The sequence below is a fragment of the Pseudochaenichthys georgianus genome, chromosome 13 (assembly GCF_902827115.2).
Source record: "Pseudochaenichthys georgianus chromosome 13, fPseGeo1.2, whole genome shotgun sequence".
Lineage (NCBI taxonomy): Eukaryota > Metazoa > Chordata > Actinopteri > Perciformes > Channichthyidae > Pseudochaenichthys > Pseudochaenichthys georgianus.
In genome coordinates this window covers 15,590,013-15,613,038 of record NC_047515.1, presented here as the reverse complement: position 1 = coordinate 15,613,038, position 23,026 = coordinate 15,590,013, and the positions used below count along the sequence as shown (strand labels likewise).

Here is a 23,026-nt window from a genome sequence, read left to right as displayed (position 1 = left end):
GCCATGCCACATTCCTCAGACTTGTATTGGCAGTTGGCTCAGCTCCTGCTCCCCCACATCAGGGTGCTGTTAAGTGGCACAGCCTGCATGCAATCATGGTCGTGGCCAGATTGTTTTCACCGATGGCTCTAATGATCAAGCTGCAGACTGCCTTTTGTTGTCCTGCTCATTGGGCAAAATGGATCGTGTTCTTAAATCCTTCCCCTTTATTCACAAAGGCTGTATGGATTACAATACTTTACAGCTGAACTGCAAGCTGTTGTTGCAGCCACTAACAAAGATGTAATCGCTCAAAGCTTTCAACTACCAATTTATGCTGGTCCTCGCTTCCTTTACTGAGAAGTTTGCCAGGGAATCTGAATTACTATAACTATGCCTTATTTCCAGAATGCTCTGTGCGTGCCACAGACTTGAACACTTACATTATGCTATCCACAAGACTGGAAAAGAACAACAAGCTGAGTGGAACACCACTACACTACACTACACTCACATCACGTCTGAAACATGTTATTGGTATTCCAAGCACCTTCTGAATGTTTAATGTCAAGGTTTTTATTGTTTGTATTAGGAGGATTAACCTTTGAAATGACATATCTTCAGTTTCCCAGAAGCATGGTAAACCCCTGAGAGAATATTTCTACATTCTTCTGATGCTTGTTGTAAAGCCTTTGGGGCAGAGGGACTTTGTTCTGTCAAAAAAACACCCTAGTGGGGAGTAGAACAGTGGAGGTGTGAAGGGGGGGGGGGGGGGGGAAATCTTCTTCCTCAGGAAGAACAATGCACAGAGCAGCTTCTTTTTAATCATCACTATCAAATACTACAAGCAGGCAGCAAAGCAGAGTTTCTCCAGCTCTGGGGCACAATGTGGTAGTGTTTGAGGGTCCCATCACACTTCACCATAATGCCTTTGGGGAGATAAGATGATTATTCTGCCAGCCAATAAAAAGGCTGTTTACATGTCTGCTCATCTTCCCTTGTGTTTGTTACAGTACTTGTAGAGTAAATAATGCATTGCGCTCCTGTTCAGAAGTATTTATATATTAGACATAAGGGTGCACATGTAGGCTTTGCTTAGCATTTCTGACTGGCATGAGATTTGAAATTATTTGGCTGGAGAGAAGTTTTCACATATATTAATGCACTTTCTTGCATTTTAAATCAGGCTTTTAAAATGTCTTCAATATTTCCTCTGACATTAATAACGTCTTTGTAACTGATTCTGTCTTTTATGTTTTTAAATCAAGCAACTAGATGGGCACTATAATAATGTCAAGCAGTTTAAAGAAGCAGGAGGGGTTTTCCAAAAGTGAGCATGGACATATTTTATTTAGACAGACTTTGGGAGCTCTTTCCTAACAATTTAGATATCACAATAATCATTACTCTATTAATCCCTTGCCTGAGGGCATAATTTGTTATGGGATATATGTAATTATGTAAAAGGTGCATATATGCTAAAGCGCTCACTGGAGCATATGGCTTTATTTACATATTTTATGAAACTCTGGCAACCTTATTATGGAAACTGCCATCAAACAGCTCTTCATTGTCTGAGCATCCTTGTTCAAAAGCACAGCGGAAAGCAAGGGACATTCGCTCACGCCTCCACCCCTTTACAATATAATAAATATATAATATAATACACTGTAGTTTGCCATACTCATTGTCCTAAGATTTTTAGTTTTTTAGCTTTTAAGGTTATTTGTATAGTTACATTTACATTTGGTGTAAATACTTTTTTAATGCTAAATTGTTTCTTAAAAATACTTATCTTGTATTATCCTTCTTTTTTTTTTCTACCTACTTTGCAATTTTTTTTTTGGATGGTTTATGTTCACACCACCAGATAGCAACGCAAATTCCTTGCATGTGTAAACGTACCTGGCAATAAACTTGATTCTGATTCTTTCCCACACACTGCTGGCACGTTTCATTGTTTTATCGTACCACAAATCATAGAAAGATTCCACACAAAGTATACAGTGGATGTAAAAAGCTGATTTTGATAAGTAAACATCAGACCCGAATGCAGAAAAGCCTTTGGGTGCCTCCACTAAATATCAATGTGAGTATAATAAATAGTATGGAAATGTTTCAATATCTAAAACCATGTGAAAATGCAAAATGATTACACTGTTAAAAAAACAAAACATGAAAAGAATCCTTGAGGAATGAATATGTTTTAAGGACAGTGTATTTTCTGCTTTCCTATTGAACACTTGATGCATTTCATTATTTATGCAGTAAATTAGATCGATTATGCAGGCATGAAGGCAGGCAGGATGTCTAGGCCATGGCTGAATCACTTTTGAATTTATGTTCATTTTAGGCAGCGGTCTCTTCATCTGTTTGGGCTCCGCTCCGTCACTCTGTGGTGCTGCGGAGGGGAGAAGAATGCTGATGGATGCGAAGACTTCAATGAATATAAACCTGCTGAACACTGCTAAACCAAATCTGAATGGCAAACGTGCCGGTGATAAAACCTTCTATTGTGCTTCCTATGTCTTAGATCTTATAATCTAGTTTCCCACTGCTATTGCACCTTAACATCAATCTCTGTCAGATACAAAATCAAGCTGGATTCGGATGAGCATCTGTATGGAGGTCACGGACGGCTGAACCACAACACAGAGTTCTTCACAGAGGCCCACGGATTCAATGGACGCCAAAACTCCATAAAGGTAAATCTTTTTTGACTTATCAAAGGTCATCTCTTGTTATCCTCACTATTATGGAGTGCACTCCAATCAGAAGTCCTGGGCCATTGTTGTCGACTACCTTTTCTCTGCCACTTTTCTAATAACCTATGCTGTATCACCATCCCACTCTGCATACTAATTCTAACAGTGGAGGACGTTGCACATTCACACCGCAAAAAGTGACAAAATGAAGTGTACTCAAAATGTCAGTGTGCATACTAAATGATTTTGGAGTGTGCAGTTGATTGACGCCATTTTCCCTCAACGCAGTACCCATATGAAGAAGTTGCTCACAGCTGAAAAGTATCAAAAGCAGCTGTGGGTGGTGATGAGACAGCTTCATGAGTATCTCTGGAGAAAAAAAGATGGATTAAAACTGTGGACAAGCATTTTGTTGTTCTCTTATGTATTCTGCCAATAGCTTTACCAACTCGCATGTCTGGCTTTAATTCGTATTGTTACAAATTGGATGAAAGGTGCATTTAATTTGTGCTAGCTGCATTGAAACGTGTGGTATTTGCAGACTGTTTCGATTTAGGCCATTAACCAATGAGAAACTGGATCCTGACACTGGTACACTTTAATATAATTCCTTAATTAATGTTACACAAAATGCTCATAAGAGCTACAAATGCAAGGGTGTATCTTTAGGATAAATATGTATCGGAAGCCGAAAGTCTCACATATTATAAACATTACTAACCATTTTAAATGTACTTTAGTGAGCTTACTTCACATCAAATATCATAACATTTTCCTTGCTGCACTGCCATTAGTTTATAACAAGTAATGCCCTCAAACTTGCCAGTTATTCTATTCATTGATCAGGTGGATATTGTTTTGTTGGTTTGCAGTGGTTTAGTGTTTTTCTTTGTGCAGGGTAAGAGGTGTACACTCAACCTGCTTGTAGAAATTACAAAATATGACAAAATGGTTGTCAGTGTTTTAATGTGTTGTCCTTTTATGTTTCGTGTTTGATTTCACAAATCAATTTAATTAGCTTGAAATGGAGTTTGTAGTGAGAGGATCCTTTCGAAGCCATTCTAATAAGGTTTAAGTGTGCTGTCATGAAAGAGAGCTGCCTGTTCTGGCAAACAGCCAACATCTCCCTGGTCTGGGCCTCTCAGCAAAACCACTGCTCTATAATTTAGTATCTTCCTCATTAATATGGTCAGCCTTTAATGCGGAATCCAGAAAATGAGCAAATGTGGCTGCATCTCTAAAAGAAAAGGCTATCAGGGGATGGTATCCATTGTTTATGAATATGATATCTGCATTCCTACTCATGTTGGCAGTTATCCTGGAGTCATTGAGGTATTATGGGAGTCTGATATCTACAGCCCTTTCAGATTTTCCAGCAAACAATGTGCATTATTCATTGTGTTAGAACTTACCTTTTTATGTGAATGCCTCTTAAACTCACAAGGCCCCACAGAGGGGAGAGACATATCTCGGAGAACAGACCACTGGGCTTCAATCATGGGGACTGCTTTAGGCTAATAGCATGAAATAGGTCGGTACTTGAGATATAGAAAGACACACTGATGTGCATGTTAAGCAGAGTGCTCGAAAATCTTCCTCATCTTTGCCTCCTGATGTAATTTTTTTCCTTGATTAAATGCTGAAAGGCCCTAAGATGTTTATGAATAAGGTCAGGAATGAATTAGTGAGGATCGACACTGATACCCAGACACTCCAACTGTAACTGGGCTGATTGCATGTGTTAGATCTTATGTTAATGAATCCGATTAGTGTGTGGGGACAGTGATGTCTGGGAAGTGGTCTGAAAGCCTTCGTCTCCCCTGCTGTTTTTTTTAGGTTGTTAAGTCAAATAATAAATATCTCCATGCAGTGCACTTAAGCTGCTACAGTTATTACTAGAGTTGACACAGCACCTGATAAGGTGTTTGTTTACCTGAACTCAACTTGAACCTCCTCAGATCAATACTTAAAGTGTTGCAGTTAATGGATGAAGGTTATCACTCTACATGAACTGTATATTAGGAGTTGGACCGAGCACTTTGAAGCCTAAATAATTTGCTCGGAAAACCTCTAATTATTTAGAGCATCGTTTCAACATTATTTAACCTTAAAAAGCCTTTGCCTCTTTCACACAGACACTTATCCTCCATCGTATTAGCTTAGGTTTCATCAGATAAGGACTCTTTCTACATTCTCTTAAATCTCTTATTAATTCAAACACCACTGCTTCACCCACGTCCCTCTTGGCCAAGATTTGAAGTTTAGTTAACAAGTCATCTGCAAATGTTGGCACCCTAATGGACTAATGGGGGATGAAAGGCAGTGGAAGGAGTCGGCAGGGTGGGGACCCTTCTGTGGATACTGTATCTCCTTCACAGGCACCCTGATTGCAAATAGAGACTGTAGTCTTGCATACAAATGCTTCACCACCTCCTCCTCCTCCTCCTCCTCCTCCTCCTCCTCCTCCTCACACCTACCTGGTTATGATAAGAATAATCAGAGAAGGCCTTTGTGGGGGCAGCGCAAGTTGCCCACATCGTCAATGTTTTATTTAACAACTGTTGCTTCAAAGTCTCCGCAAAACTTCCTCTCTTTTGTCTTTTTAATGGGTCCGTCCTTCTCCAGCTTCCCCGTTTTTGAGCAATAACAAACTTTCCTACCCTCCAAGAATGCAACACTCCTCAGACTGCACATAATTGGAAGAAGCTGAGAGCATCCCCGTGGCCCGGGAGGCTGACATCATGTAACAGAACCGTGTTTACCAATGTGCTGCTGAACTGTTGTTGTGTTACATCTCTTAGCTTTTTCGATTCTTTTCTCCTTTACTCAAATCAATAAAGACAAACATAATAATATTTCAATTGATAACAAATGAATAAATGTATAAGATTTTAAAGTATACTACATGAAATGCTTCTTCTGTTACATGGCTTGCTATAAAACGTATTTAGATTTATTTGATTCCCCACTTCAAAAGTCTAAGTCAACCTTTACAAATGTAGTATCAGCTGTAACTAATGATTTTGATATGGTAAATAAAACATTAGTTAATAGAAAGTGCCTTATTAGAAGTAGTATACAAAATTGTCGCAAATAATTCAAATTTCACATTTGTTTATTGGTTGCTATTAGGTTAATAAGTAGTTAAAGTACCACGCAAATCTAAAATGAAATAATCTGAATTTATTGTAGATGCTGAGATAATTGAGGAGTGAGTTAAACATAGTGGGAAGGGATATTTAGCAGACAAATTGAAACACATCAAATCAGAATGCCTTTATTCCTCCCACAGAGGGGAAATTGACATTTATTCTGGCCCCTGGGCACGAAGCAATGATGTACACATCGCCAGATAGTTAAACAGTTTATTGTTGAAATCTTGTGAAACTGAAAGTAAAAAGCACAAAGCATTGCAATCAATACAATGACATGCTATAAAATACAAACATAAATGAAATCCATAAACATAGATGAATCATCAACTCACAAACAATGCCTCTCCAAGGTCCACATGAGCAGATGGAGCCGGATGTTTGAGGAACATGTGGCACTCTAGGGCTGCAGTCGGATAGTTTAAAAATCAGCTCCTAAGTTCTAACCCTATCGTCTATTCCTTGACCTCTGAGTGAAACGTCACGGGGTTAAGGGATAGTGGATAGGAGAATTCAAAAGGACTTAGGAGAAGAGACTGCGGTACTTTAGAGAATCCGAATGCACTTTCACTATCCGACGTGTTTATGATGCGCCAGCGGACGTCATTGTGTGCGTCTGCTGCTGTGGGGAAACCACAGTTTGGAAACCACAGTTTTCTATACAGCGGACTACAACATGGATGTTTAATAAGAACGAGGGACTGCTGTGAACTCATCTAGAGACTCTGCTCCGTGCTCTGATGCTGCTGCTTTGCTTTATGAACGTGGACAACAGAGAAACATATTCTTCAGGACCAAAGTTGGAATTTAAATAAAAAAGGAAAGTGAAACTTATGCTCGTCACCCTCTCCCTCCGGTTAATACAAATTATCCCAATACGTATGATTGTATGAACTAAAGATCTTAAAATCAATACAGATGTATTTATTATAAACATTAGTGGTCCTTAACATCTATCAGTGTGTATATCACCATTCAAACATCTTTTAAAAGTTGAACAAACCCCACACAGCTCAGTAAAGACTGAAATGTTGACTTTATTTGATAATTTCAGTGAAAACTAACGTTCATATTTCTCTTTTTGATTATAATACTGATGAACGTTCAAAACAAAGCACTTTGGCAACTTACCACCTATGTTTTAAAAAGCTTAATAAGCACCGTAACTTTCATGATATCATTTCTCCGTCATAATCGGTTGTTTCCGTGAACGGCCGACTGTTGAGTGACGGCAAATGCTGCGGCTGCAAGGCATTGTGGGGCAGCATTTTTGCTTCTCCTGTCGGTTAGGGAGGTCCAGTGGTTCCTAAGCTAAAGGAGGTTATAAAGGAAGTTTGAAACCTCCTTTCCTACCATTCTCATCATTCTAGAGAATTCGAACGGCACTTATCATGGCTGCCACTGAGGGACTTCCGGGTCATTTCACTCCTTTAGGAAGGTTCCTAAGCTAAATGGACTATTCGACTTCAGCCTAGCTGTTCTGCTGGAAAAACATGGCCGCTGACCTTTCAACTCAGTCATGTGACCATGCAATGTGACATCTACTGACCAATGAAAACACCTACATCCAAAAATAGCATGAAAAGGCTGCAATCACGCCAGTTGCCTTTAGGAGGTGCTATAACAACAAAAAAACAAAACTTACATGTAACGTGACACTCCCCGCCTGGTATTGAACACAATAGCACTATTGGAGAACAAACTACTGGGAGGTAAGAAACAGTCCGTGTGACCCCTAGGGGGACAATAGGCGCCACCACCTCTGTGATGGGACGGATGAAGGTCTTTGAGGCCCCTCCTTCCAACTTCCTGACCTTACCATCGCCTACAGGAAAAGTTTTTGTAACCAGTGCCATGGGCCAGTGCTGGTTTATTTTCACCTGAGTATCGCGAAGAAGAACCAGGTATCCTTGCTTAATGTCGTGATGGCTCTTTTGCCACTTTGAGCGACTCTGAAGAGTTGAGGGATGAAGCCAAGTTGAAGACCTCTCAAATTGCTGAGAGCCTCGGTTTCTGTTGCTGCATTCTGTGAATTGAGTTCGAACTTCTGCGTCAGAGTCTGGCTCTATGAGGTCATAAGATGTTTCCACGTTGTCCTCTGTACGTTGGAAGATCTTACTACCCAGTGAGTCGTCTTCGGTGCGCCAAGCTGAACCACTAGCGAGCTGTGAACTTTCTACATCAAAAGAACTGCGGACCCCATGTTTATTCTCAGCGAGTTTCTCTTTCGGAGTAAGATGGTTCAGACAGGGCATGAAGTGAGAGTGATGCCCGTTCTCGCGGATGTGAGTGCGGAACACACTTGCATCTTTGGGTTTGTGAGCTGAGCCTAGACGGCTTCACCAATGATGACCCAGCCAAGATCCAAGCGTTGGGCATATGGTGCCTCATTGGGTCCATTGTGCTGGTCTCTCATCTTGTGGACTCGTAGGACATCCCGCCCAAGGAGAAGAAGGATCTGAGCTTCTGGATCAAGTTGTGGAATATGCTGAGCAATGGAGTGGAGGTGAGTGTGACATTCAGCCACCTCTGGTGTAGGTATCTCTGACCTGTCTTTCAGGATGTAGTTGCATTCTATGAGAGTCGGGAGATTAATGCTGAGACTTCCATCTAAAGGTTGTGCAATGAAGCTTGTGGCTCTCCTTCCAGAAATCTCAGTGAGACCAGCGCATGTCTGTAGTGTGTAGGGAGTATCTGTGCCTTCAACGCCAAAGAGGTCAAAGAACTCTGATCTGGCGAGTGATCGATTGCTCTGGTCATCAAGGATAGCGTAGAGTCTCACTGACCTGTGAGGTCGTCCCTTAGGATGCACTGTGATGAGACAGATCTTTGAGCAGGAACGTGGCCGTTGTTTTCTCCACAGACCTCCGTACACTTAGAGTTCACTGTCGGAGATGACTCAGTGTCATCCTCCCCGCCGTTCTCTGACTCAGGGTTCTGGTTATGCCATGCAGCTGGCCCAGGATGAAGAGCTGCTATATGCTTGTTGCTGTTGCACTCTTTACATTGAACTGCAATCTTACAGTATTTTGCAAGATGTTTGCTAGAAGAACAACATCTAAAACATATGCCACCCTGCCTAAGAAATGCCTTGCGCTCTTCTCGTGTCTTGGTCCTAAAGCTTCTTCAATATTTAAGAGGGTGAGACTTTTTGTGGATAGGACATTGCTTTTCAACATCGGGCTTGACACTGGAAGTCTCTGTATTGTCAGAGTCAGACATAGAAGAGACCTCCGTCATGTGCGAGGAGATGAAGTTCTTAGAGCTGTCCATCTTCTTAACTGTGTTATCTTGCTTCACTATTGCAACAGTTGAAGAAGACAGAAAGAAACTTGGGTCGTTACGGATGTTGGCCTCTCTGAAGACGAAGTCAGCAAAGTAGGTGAATGGGGGGAAATGCACATGGTTCTGCTCTTTGTACATACTCCCATGAGACATCCATTTATCCTGAAGGTTGAATGGCAAATTCTCCACAATAGGGTTCAGGCCTCTTGAGGTGTCTAAGCAAGATAGCCCAGGTAGGTTGCCTTCTTGCTGTGCTGATACTAGCTCCTGTAGCAGATCGCCAAGCTCTCTGAGCTTCACAGGATCTCTGTTGTTGATCTTAGGGAACTGCTCCACTCTGTCGAAGAGAGCCTTCTCGATCATTTCTGGTGACCCGTAACAGTCCTGAAGACGAGACCATGCCATAATTAAGCCTCGAGCTGAGTCGTTGACATGGACAGCTCGAATCCTCTTAACGTGTGCTGAAGACTGGGGGCCAAGCCATTTTATTAGTAGATCAAGCTCTTCACTGCATGTAAGATCTGTACCTTTAGTGCAGTTCAGGAAGCTTGACTTCCATGACCAGTAGCTTTCAGGTCGGTCGTCGAAAATGGTGAGACTGGAGGTAAGCAGTTCTCGTCGAGCAAGAAATCTAGCTACATCACCGAACCCTGAGCGGTCAACAGAGAGAGTTTGTGGAGCTGGATTGTGGAGAGTGGCTGATGTGAGCCCATGGGGTAGGATCCATCAGGGTTAGCATCCGGCTTTATTAGCTGGGATGGTAGCATATGTGTTATTTTCCTGTTAAGGGCGCTCTCAGAGTGATCAAAGGCAACGTTATTGAGAGCAGTAGGATTGTGTGGCTGAGGCTGATGATGTGCAAGATCTACGAGTGCATGCTGCGAGGCAGCTTTAGAATGACACTGAACGTACTCGCTAGTTCTTTCGTGAGGAGATTGATGTGGAAGAGATCCAAGGTTTGAGGCCCTGGAGCCTCCGTCTATTTGTTCTGCTGCAGACTCGAGGGCATCAGCCTCTGCTTCTGCTGCTGCAATCTCTTTGTCTAGCTTTAGCGTAGCAAGAGCTGCATCAATCCGAGCCTTTTCCATTAAAAGCTCATTTTCTTTCTGAACGAAAGCTGCACAGGCTCGTGCAGCTAGAACTTTAGCTCGTGCTTTAGCTGCAGCTAAGCTAGCTGAAGAGTTTTGGGAACTTGAGCTAGCAGCTGCAGACCTGATAAGAAAGCTCCTGTCTGATGATGGACCCGCCTGTTGCTCTTCTGCGTGAGGTGTAGCATCAATCATGTAGCTTTAAGGGAATATCAGTCTGGCAGAGTTGAAGTTGCTTTGAAGAAACCTCTCTTGTTTACGAAGGCGTCTGCTGTGTAGAACCCGCTGTGATGCTGTTTTTTCACTATGCTGGCCCCTGGGCACGTAGCAATGATGTACACATCGCCAGATAGTTAAACAGTTTATTGTTGAAATCTTGTGAAACTGAAAGTAAAAAGCACAAAGCATTGCAATCAATACAATGAAATGCTATAAAATACAAACATAAATGAAATCCATAAACATAGATGAATCATCAACTCACAAACAATGCCTCTCCAAGGTCCACATGAGCAGATGGAGCCAGATGTTTGAGGAGGTACAATAACATGTGGCACTCTAGCTGTTCTGCTGGAAAAACATGGCCACTGACCTTTCAACTCAGTCATGTGACCATGCAATGTGACATCTACTGACCAATGAAAACACCTACATCCAAAAATAGCATGAAAAGGCTGCAATCACGCCAGGTGCCTTTAGGAGGTGCTATAACAAAAAAAAAACTAAACTTACATGCAACGTGACAAAATTGTTTCAGCAAAAGTGAAGATGGAGACAAAAAATAAACACTATTCGATAAACAGTGACTGTCAGAGTTAGCGATGGAAAGCTTTAGCTCAGTAAACCGAGCTCAAAGAAATGCTGATCCATCTGTAGCCTAAACCCAGTCTGAGAGGCCTGAATCTGAACCCGACAGAACTCAAATCAGACCTACAGTAACCCTTCTTGGCTAACAACTTAACGGACAGCTTTGGTAGCTTGTTGAAGACAGCTATCAATTCTCAGTGTTAACATTTACAGTATGTGTGTTTTAGCTGACTCTCATCCCCAGTGTCTAATAAAACAAGGAACAGCCTGTCAGTGCAGTCAGACCCGTCTGACCCGGGGCTTTGCACTCATCACATACACAGTAGGCACACATGTCCCATTAAAATGCCTGTAGGCTTTATTTGTTTATCTTGTTTATCCTTCTTTGCATTAAATACAAGCTCATTGTAATACAATTATTTTATCTTTTATTCTGAGGGATTGAGTAGGGGTCTATATTATTGAGCTCAAAATGGCTTATAACTTAAAATAACATGTATGAAATGTGAGTGGTGAGTTATAGCTTATTATTTTGTCTTTGTCAGTTAATGTACAGTTTAAACTCACTCTTACCGTCCTTTAATCGTTTTGTTTTTTTAAAGTAGGGTTTGTTATTTATAACAAAAGAATCAGGGTTTATTTCATTTCATCCCGAGCAATATGAAGAGTGTAGATTTGTGAACCGCTTGCAATGAAGCCGAATACAAGTATGGAAAATGCACTCTTCCCTTTGTGTAAATAAAAAGATGTTGCCGCTACTGTAAGCCTTCATGTGAGTGAACTGACAGCTTGATATACTCAGCAGGGCATTTCATGAGAATCTCACACATCAACAACTAGGATTACAGCGATTGAGCGATTACAATTTATTAATTTAGCAAGGCGAAAATGTAGTGTAGTCAGAGAATCAAACTCTCAGAGTGAAAAAAAACGTGCTGTATTTGTCACATTTATAGTTTTATTGGAGTGTTGTAATGTCAAAGACGTTACGCTAAGAAACACTGATGAATAATTAGCCGCTTCAAAACCTTTTGATAAACTTTGCATGCATCAAAGCGGTTGTCTCTTCTGACAGTTTCACAAAAAGAAATTAAGCTGAAGTGAGGAAGAAAGTGAGGGAAACGAAGCAGGCTTCTAGAAAATGATCAAAAGATGTACATTCCCATCAGAAACATCTAAGGGTGGATGTTGAAGTGTGAACTTACAGAATAAAACTGACAGGACCTGCACGTACAAATATACTGTACTGATAGATCCACAATGCATTTCAATGTATTTGCATGTATCTATTGTGTGTCGGGATATAGAAACGCAATTTAAAAGTTTTCTATTCAATAGTTGTATTGTAAACTGAGATGCTGTTGGCTCAGAAAGTTACAATTCTGTTACGTCCTTATTTTTAGAACTTTTTTTTCCTTTGTTCAGGAGCTTAATGTTAGTTTATTGTGACTATGGAGGACAAAAAACAATAAATTAACTGCTGATCACGGAACATGGTGACAAAACAACTAAAACTACAAAAATAAATAAAAATTGTAAACGGAAACCGATAATATCCTTCAATCAGTTGGTGACTCTGTTAACCTACCAAGTCTGGGTCATGTTATTACCTAGAGTCTTAGATGCATGCACACAAGTCCTTACAGGGGTTGATCCTTGTTAAGCGAGTGATGGATCCAAACAGAGACATGCCTGAGGCCTGCACTACGAAGCTGGTCCAACCTAACCTGGATATGTTTGAGTTAGCCGGTTGGCTTAATCCAAAACATACGCGCTCTCGCTAAACTGTACTACGACACTGGTTATCAAGTGGATCGCTCAAGCTAGCCGTGTCCTATCTAGTTAGGTGCGCGTTCACATGAAAGGGGTGGTATCTGGAGCATTCGACCAATCACAAACATGGACAAGCATACTGACAGCGCAGCGTCATACTTCCTGAATGAAAAGTCAACTTTAATACTAGACATATGAAGAAGTTAAACTTTAAACATCCATGATTTAAGCACTTTATCCAGGATAAAAGCCACATAGCTGCACCTGCTAGGTGAATACAAATAAAAAGTTTGAATGCGTACATTAACAGGTTTATGATATCACTGCCCCGTCTAAAACACGATCTGATTTTAATTACATTTGACTCGAGTGTTTCGTCAACTTAATGTGTTGCTTAAAATAATACTTCTGCATACAGTATGCGACACTGAGTGTTGCACGGCCAGATACGGCTCAGCTGACTCAGATAAGGAAATATATGATACATTATGATGTGATATGAATGATAATGGGACACATCGACGTCTGCACTCAGTGCCGCGGACTGTAGGCAACGTAATGTTACTTTGATATTTAATTAAGCTTTCTTAATGCTAATATTATAATAGTCAGATTGCTCTGAAGATGGGAGGTGATATTCTATTAATTTTCACGTTCACACAGACGGTGATTTGAACTGCAACGGCAGTTTAAACTGTAATTCCTTTATCCAGTAATATGATTTGATCGCTTTAAACTTTGCACACTGTTGTTATCAGCTGTTCCACCATGGTTTCTACCTCAACCTGTAATAGATGTTTCCTTATTGAAACGGTTACATTCAATGAAAAATAAAATCAATGTGCAGGCTTACGTGAACACTGTTCTACATGAACAATATGGGCAGTTTATACATTAAATAAATCAACAGTATAGTGGTGATATGCTCCAAGTGGAAGCCATTAAAGCAAAGAAGGAGAAGAACTCCACAGTTGATCTCTTATCATGGAACCTATCCTGCTCCGGCGCAGGCTAGCCGTTCAGAATAAGTTATCTAGCCCGCTAAAAAGTGAACCAGCTTCGTAGGACCGGAAATCCCAGAAGTTAGCTTGCTAAACGAAAATCTTGATTCGTAGTATAGGCCCCAGGCCTCTGGAGACTCAAAGCTCACAGAGTGTCGGGCTGTGCTCCTGCCAGCAGCCCGGGTCTGGATTCAGGCACCAAGTGGATGATATATTCCTGAGAAGCACCTCATGAATCCTTCGTCAGTGTGTTTGAACATTGATCATATTGAGTATTAGCCTTAGCTCTTGAAGTGAGTAGAAATTCTCACATGAGTGTGATACAAGGCAACGCAAGAACATCCGTAAGACAGAATACGTTTTTTTTAAAACATGGCCTTGGCTTACTTTCTACTAATACAATACATGTACTTTGAAAACAAACTATTTCACTTTCTCTTCCCCCAATTTTAGTTTCAGCTCTGATTTGAACACAATGTTTTGTTTTACTGTTACTGCTCTTGGATCTGGCTGCTGGTAGTGACTGCTGGTGCTTAGATCTGCAATCTGCTTCATGCATATATGTCTGTCGGAGAATTGATAAACACCTACCTACCAAATGACTCATCAGAAAGCAGCTAAGGCTTGGACAAACTGTAATCAGACAAAGCTAGAAAAACTGGGTTGCTTTTAAGCAGCAGAAATTGCGCTAAACTGGTGGATTGTGTGACATTATGCCTGAGAAACTTTGAATGAATATAGGATGAATGGAAGGGAGCTCGAAATTAGAAGGCATAAACTAAAAACTGGTCCAACCCTTGATAGTCATCATGATAGTTTTAAACGGCAACAAAACGTGTCAGGGGTCCGCCAATAGATTTAAATGTTGTATGTTCTTCTGGAGAATTGAAAAGCATGCATTAAAAAGTCTAGGTCACAGCAGCAAAATTGTCAGCTGTAAATAAAGTCAAAATATTTGCAGTAGATGGGCTAACATCTACAAAGTCACTGGTACAGCTCTTACATTTACGTATATGATACACCAGGAACCTCGAATAATTAAGACTACATTTGATATGATAAGAAATATATCACCCTTTTTTTTCCCTCTTTGATTACCCTGAATTATAAGTGTGAATGCGTAGCAGGTCCTTCAGTATTTAGAGCATGAATGTTTGTAATTTATAACACCTTCATGTTGCAAGGATTATCATGTTAATTAGAACATCTTCGACTAATTACAGTGCCAACATTTGGGACTATCCGCTGTGCTTTGTTCGCAGAGTGATTTGGAATTTGTCACTATTGCTATCCATTTGTTGGAATTAAAAGCTGTTGACATATTCCAGGTTAGGCGCAGTGGTAGCTTTTGTCTTAACAGGTGCAGTGATTCATTCTGCCTTCGCCTCTCTCGGAAGTGCTCCTGCATGAGACTCTCCCACTGTGACTGTTTAATTAGTCACCAATGCCTGTGTCAGTGTTTCTGCACCGCGCTGCCCGACTCCCTCGGTGACAAACTGTTGCCAAAGAAACACATCCACAGCGAGCTCAGATCCTCTGATGCCAAGGGGCGTCTTGACAAGTTCAGGGGGTGATTGAATTGTTTACAGTCCTGCGCTCTTTTTCACTTTTCTGTTGGGAAATATAGCATCATTTATGTCTGCTTGGCTTTTCCTTTGGCATAACTCTGAAATGAGTAATGGCACACAGTGGCTCCTTGCGACACTCTGAATATCAAAAGGATTGATCAAAGACTTTATTAGCTACACCGCTCCAAACGAACACCCTCACTAGGATGTATTTGTACTGTGTGTGTGTGTATATATATATATATATATATGGAATCTGACATTTCCAGGCTCGGTTTATTTTTCTTTTTTTTCATGGTGTGCTTATTTTTTTTTTGCTGACATGTTTTTTTGTTTCTTCAGTCCACCAAAACTCTGGAGATTCTTTTAGCTCGGCTTATGCCCACTGGCAGATGTATCTTCACAGAATCCATAGTTTACAGATGAAGCACGGCCAATATATGGAGATGATGAAATGCACAGTAATTGCATTGATTGCCGAGTTCAGAATTGAAAATTATGATTATTTCTCCACCCCCACTTAAAGTGGGATTTCTCATTTGCATGCACGTGCTTTGAATGCAGTGTTTAATGAATTTCAGACAGTTTAAGTCACTGATCAAGAAATGTTCAGGACCAGCTATGGCAGGATGCATATTCTCCACAGCGCAGAGCTTGAAATGAGAAGCTACAGAATGAGCTCACGGGCACAAGCTCCAGATGTGCTGACTCCACTGCCACCCAGAGGTCTCTGTCACACTTTGATTATACACCTCTCTAACCTTGACAATCCTCTTTGATCAAAGCTAAGGTGTTTGTCTACTGTCTCCTCTGAAGAGTTATTTTTCTGTTCAGATCTGAATATTTCTCTGATTACACCCCACCATCCCCATTCTCCTCTTCTTCACTCCTTCCCCTTCCCTTCCCTTCACAAAGCCGTCATGTCGACCTTGATTGTGAGAAGCAATGATCATGAAGGCACCACCAAGTGTCTCCACGTCTGACTTCTAAGGAAGGAAAAACGTGAAGATTCAATAATCAGCGAAATTGGTGATCTCGTTACCGTCATTAATCTTCAATTGTCAACTCACGTTTCTCCCTCCCTTCTTCCCTCCCTTTGTCTCTCTTTCTCTCTCAGGTCTACATCCCCTGCAGAACAGCTATTGTCCTGGCCAACGAGGAGATAGATTACTGTTATTAGAGGATGATTGTCTCCGCAGAGACCAGGATGGAGAATGGATTCCAACCTCAAACTGAGTGTTAACAATCACCTTCATTTTAAAGTGTCAACCTTGCACACCACCCAAACCCACTTTTTGTGTCCAACTCTTTTTTTCCAAATTGTAATAAAAGCTTTGGGTGCTTTCAAACACCATCTGCAACCATAGAAGCAGTGTAACCCCATTTACTACAGATTGGTCCATTTGGGTAGCAGCCAACCTAACCAGCAGCTAGATGCAAAAACTTAAAACCCTGCCGAGTCAATCCACCACAAGCCAGCAGCCATTTATAGGCTCTGCCGAATTTGGCGTGTCATCTGAAACACATGACTGGCGAGTGTGGTAGTGGGAAGCAATACAGCAAGCATTCAAACATTTAAAAAGCTCAGAGAAAATGGAATCTTTTTGAATATTCTGTATGTGGAAATGTATTTCATTTGGTTCAATCATTTTATATTTTAATAAAGATGATATTATTGTGTCAAAGACACAAAGAGATTTAAAGTATTACCAGCACTTGAAAATCAGAAAGTCTCATATAATTGGTGATCCATCTTTGTTAATTTGCATTTTGGGACCTTGTACGTATTAAAATATTGCAATTTGCACAAAGTAATGAGCTGCTTTGAATAATTATACTTTGAATGTGTATCCAAACCAGTTGTGTTGTAATGTTTGAATTCAGCTACTGGGAGCATTTATGTGGTTATTTACGGCCCTGTTATGAAGCCAGTCATTTGCAGCTAAAACAAAGTGATAACATCACCTAATAATATCAGTGTGTTTCATAATGTACTAGTTACATGTTTAACTGAATTACACAGTTTTTTGTCCACCTAACGAAAAAGGGTTATGAATGGTGTTCTCCTACTGTTTATCCATTAAAGTATACGTCATGTGTTTTACAGTTGGAAGAGTTATACTCAAATAATACTGTGACTGCTGAAATCAACACAACATTTCATTAAAATGGCCGTCCACATGAGATTTCATTTCTTGAAGTTATGTTTTTCAAATGACTGTTATAATTAATGTTCTTTTTCTAAAAGTCCCTTGTTGCCACGTGAAAGGATGTCTTTTGGCGAACTTTCATCATTCTCTGCACGTTTTATCAAAGCAATACTGTGAACTGCCCTGAGTTTAGGCGACCCAGATAAAGCTAATGCCTTGATTTACTGCCATGGATATTGTAATTCTGTGATCCACACCTAGTGCATTAATACAGATTCTCAGCCATTTAAGCTGTGTATTGTAGCATATGGCAGGTTTTGATCTGCCTTCCCTGCAGCTGAAAGAAACACATTTATATGCAGGGCCATCATTCTGTGTTTAGCCAAAAGTATCATGAACATGTCATTTCTTTTTGTGTAGCACCAAAGCATTCAAAAATGCTTTTTCTCCACCTCTCAAAAAGTACAGACAGAATGCGTCTGAATACATTTCAAACACCGAAGTTGTGAGACTGAAGTGGAGTGTTAAATCATCCCTCATCTGACCTAATGTCATTGTCGTTTTACTACTGCCAAAATGCATTTGTTCTCAGAAGTGAAAATTGATGTCTGATGCACAGTAACTAGTGCTGCATATTTCTTCCATTATGACTAATGATAATAAATCAGTGGCTGTCAGGCCACGAGGAAAATCTGGATGAACTCGATGTGCCGTCTGACTACTAATCCTCTCCTATCACATTCTTCTGCTGATGTATTGTTCTCTGACACCAAGCATTTGATACATAGTTTTTTTTGGTCATGAATGGGTCCTGTGAACTACAAGAGAATACTGGACCAGACTTAAAAAAAAAGTCTACCTTGCCTTCTGAACATAAAGTTTCAGTTTCCATTTGGTGACCAAGCAGGCTGTGAAATGTTGTTACGGGACCATACAGAGGAACCGCCTCAGTGGGTCCAACAACATGATGTAAGGGGTATGCAAGACAACTCATCAGACCATAATACTTCCATTTGCCAGGCATCCTCACTTTTGTGCTACTTCATACACTGGCATTGATACCAGTAGTTTTTTTGAATAGCAGCTGCAACATGAAATGCAGTTTGAAAAATGCTCAGTGTAGCTGTTTAACAAAGGTGGTGATTCAATACGTTAGTCATTCTTTCGGCTGCATTTTTGGAGTGGTTGGAATATTATTTTTGATAATTTTTTGGCCTGGGTTGTCTGAAACTTGTCAGCAGCTTTTACATTTTATTTACCTATCTTTTGCAGCTCACTTGGTTGGGTTACAGGTATGGTACATTTCTGCAATGTTTCCGGTCACTATTAATAATCAAATAAAGGCAAATGCTTTAAACCCCCCCCTTGGGCTTGGTCCCTCCCCTCTCCCTCTGCGGATCTAAGGTCCGGTAGAGGGGGATGGGGCACAGAGTCGCTTATCCAGGCGGGGGAGTGCATCTGACGAAGAGATGTGCTCTCTATCTCTGTTTCTTGTCCTACATTTTCACCCTGGACTGGAAAGCGTTCTTGGACGCCTTTTCAGCTCTGTTTCTTACTATATTCTTCCTACCCCGTTTACCTTGAACTATTCTAGGAGAGTGTGTTGACATTGACTCGTTGGGCCTTTCCTCCTGTACGTGTTTGTTCCCCAGTTCTTTCCTTTAACTGAATCTAGGAGAGGGCATTTAGGCCTCTCTACTTCCTTCTTTTGACCAGTTTAGTTTTTCACCCTCTTTCCCTTGAACTAATTTACATGAGAGAGTGCATTTACGTAGTCACGTTGTGCCTCTCGGCGTATACTTTGACTTTCTGTCTCTTTGGAGAGTGCTAGTACGTTAGATACGTTGGGCTTTTTCACTGTTGTCCGTCTTCACTAGTATCCCATGTCCCCTCTTTATAATTTGGGTCTTCATAATTTCCACCCTATTCTAAGGGGAAGCATGATAGTGCCTTTTCTTTTCAATTTCTGGCTTTGTGTTTCTTCACCTCTTACTCGTTTAATATTTAGGAGAGTGCATTTACGTAGTCACGTTCTGCCTCTCTTCCTCTGTTTCTGGCTGTTCTTTTCATACCCTTGTTTCTCTGAGAAGAGAAGAAATACTATTCTAAAAAGGAGCTGACACATGGTGTCTCTTCACTTGTACACATGAGGGGTCAGAGTTCATATGGTGAGGGATTCCATGAGCGGTATGCGCCGGCCTGTGCCTTTACCTTGGACTTCTAATAGAACTGCTCGGGTCTTGATAGATTGAGTGGGGAAGTTCATGAGATCTTTCTAGAGGGTTATCAAGAATAACTTTTATCCAATGACCTTTTCCCTCTCTGTCTGTGTCTGTGTATTCTCTTGTTCCGATTAACCCAGCCAAATCTTTTTTCTTGTTTTGTATCTATATCTACGCCGGGATCCGGAGTCGAGGCTGATCCTCTTGCTGTAGTCCTGTGTCTTGGATCCTCTATCCTGAGTTCTGGATTAAGTCGTGGACTTCGGGTCGTGGCTGAACCTGTCTCTGCGGTCCTGCCTTGGGTCTCGTCATGCTGCTTCCCTGATGGCTTCCACAGGATTGTAGCTGACATCCTCGTGGATTCATCTTCTTATTACAGACACATGCATTTCCTAACATTCGGTCTATATGCTGTAAAATGTATTGTCTCTTCGATTTACACACGGCTTCTATTGCACGTCTGTCCGTCCTGGGAGAGGGATCCCTCCTCTGTTGCTCTCCCTGAGGTTTCTCACATGTTCCCCTTAAACTGTGGGTTTTCTCTGGAAGTTTTTCCTTGTACGATGTGAGGGTCTAAGGACAGAGGGTGTCGTTTTTCTCATACTGATATTCTGAACAATCTGTGCTGTTGTATTTGCTGTAAAGTGTCTCTACTGTAGGCTATTTTTATTATATGTACAGCACTTTGGCTCGACCAAAAATCGTTTATAAATGTGCTATATCAATAAAACTTGATTTGATTTGAATCACTAATTTGCCACTTATGCTTTTTCTCTAGGGCTGAAACAGCTTTAAGGTATACCATTATACTTAATACTGTAATATTCCCATTATCTATATTTACCATGTATATGTGGTTGTGTCCATGAGTGTATGGTACACAGGAGCATATATAGTATGTGTATTGTTCATTTCATCATATGATGTTATTTTAAAAGCTATAGTTTGTTAATTCAGTAATCAATTTAAAATGGTATAAGGGTGCTGCAATGTAAACGTACATGATTTAGTTATATACCATATTGTATTTACATGCTATTTTTATTCGGGTTCATAATTCTGCAGTAATTATATGTCTCCTCTCAGCCATTTAACAATCATTGTCACTGATAATAATGAACAGATAATAGGGTTGTGATGGCACATGGCGTATACAATATAATGCATTTCAATCCAATTACCATGCAAATGTGTTCACACTGTACAAACAGTTACAGAAACACTAAAGCAAAACGCAACACCACTGTATCAACACCTGGTACAGCAAACTCAACTGCAAGCCTCACCATTTTCAATATTGCACTGAATTTTACAAGTGTTTATTTGGTGAGTGCATCCCTGTAGATATACCTGCCATGAGATAACTGACATACATAATGTGCTTTATTTAAGAGGTAACCATGGGAGGACATCCTCTGTTTAAACACGCTTGGTTTTTTGTTATGAGCTCACAAGTAGAGATGCCTTCAGGGAACGTCCTGGAGAACGAGACAATGTCGACAGCAGAATTGGGGGTCTGACCCAGGAGACTGCACGAGTCGGGAAGGGATTCCATGCACGCTGCTTCAGCTTTAATATAATACAATGTGATTATGTTCTATTCTGTGACTTTAGCTTTCCAAAGAAATACTGACTTAGGTAGACAAACACTTTAGAAATTAGAAATAAATGTACAATAAATGACATTGCACCGTAAGATAATAATAATAATAATGTGTTTTATTTGTAACCCACTTCATATTTGAAGACTAATCCCAAAGTGTTACAAGCAATAAGCATAGAACAATATAAAACAGCACAGCACACGGTAGAATGAATAGTAAAAACAGTATTAAAAAAAAGGGTAGTCACAAGTAAAAGGTCTGGGATAAGTGGGTTTGTTAGGTCACGTGACATTTTGGGGGAAAATACAAATAAACCATTACAGGAAAAAACACAGGGCCATTTGGTGTTGAAATCCGAATTCAAGTAGACTATAAGACACTTGGATTTGAATGACACATTTCATAAACTTTTGTATTAGAATGACAGAAATTGCATACATGTGAAGTGTTTAAATTCCCTGTTCAAATATATATATAATGTCTTAATTTATTATTCACCTGTGCTTTGAGCTCATTCTGAGTATTGTATTTCAGATCACACATGCAGGTGCTTGTTCTTTCCTCTTGTGAATAGTCAAGAAAAGCAGTTGTACTCTTCATCGTTGTCTGTGTCGAGGAATGCCTGTGGTTTTAGAGAACAATCACCTCCTGCAGGTTTGAGCACCTGGGGCACGCATTATGGAAGCTGGTGCTTTTTCAAAACAGCTATTTGTTTTTTCTAGAATAGCAAAACAATCCATATTCAAGCCTCCTATAATATGGTTAAAGATAGTATTTATTGGGTTGTTTGTTAGACATTGAGATGGGACCATTTTTGAAGACTCGAGCATCTCAACATTGTGGTTTAAACGTTGCGTTAGTGACACTAAGCACTCAATGAAACTAGAGACCATCTTGCAATGGGGTCACACCAGTCACAATGGCAAATTGAGCCAATGAGGGCACAATGGCTATTTGATTGTGTTGCATGCAACCAGCATAATGGATTACCATAACATTGGAGTCAAGGAGCTAAGTCAACCATACATTTTTATTTTTATTTAACACATAATTCACAATTATTCAGCCCAAACCGAATTTCCTTGCTCTTTTTATGAGAAAAATATAAAAAGTTATTTTATATACATGTACAAATATATATTGTAACAACACTAGAGATAGAGCATGATAGGTATTTCCATTTTGCAATGGTGCAGCAACTTCGGAAAAGGGTCAAACATCTTTATGGTTTATGATATGTTATCTAGATGGTTAGGAGTATTTGAGGATAGAGTGTTTTCAAATATCACTACAGTATCAGTATCTATTTACTATTTATTTTTTCTGGAGGAAGGATCTTATCCCTGTCTGGATTGCAAATGTAATACATGAGAGGCACAAACGCAACTTTCTGAAAGCAAGATGAAAACTGATATCAATCTTCTCTTTGGAGTGTTAGTATCAAATGCTTAAGGAGGAATCCTTGTCCCTCCTGGGTCAAACCGATTTGAATCTTTACTTGTATTGTGATTGATATCATTTGTGCCAGGGCGTCTGAGTGGAGCACTCTGGCAGGAGGCAAAGGAGAAGGGACTGCTGTCTGGCCAAGCAGAGTGTGAATGTGCTGAGATTATTTTTGTCATTACAGCTCGTTCTTCATCTTTATGCAACACTGGCAGAGACTGGGTCCAATGGAGATCTCTGGGACCCAGA

General features: G+C 40.4%; 1 protein-coding gene across 1 annotated transcript in view; it reads left to right on the top strand.

Moving 5' to 3' along the window:
* Positions 1 to 17,549, top strand: part of gbe1b (glucan (1,4-alpha-), branching enzyme 1b) — a 94,267-nt gene extending 76,718 nt beyond the window's left edge. Inside the window, exons 15-16 of the mRNA XM_034096973.2 lie at positions 2,567 to 2,684; positions 16,476 to 17,549. Coding sequence (XP_033952864.1) covers positions 2,567 to 2,684; positions 16,476 to 16,538 — 181 coding nt within the window. The 3' untranslated portion in view covers positions 16,539 to 17,549. The remainder of the gene's footprint in view (positions 1 to 2,566; positions 2,685 to 16,475) is intronic.
* Positions 17,550 to 23,026: the final 5,477 nt, after the last annotated feature.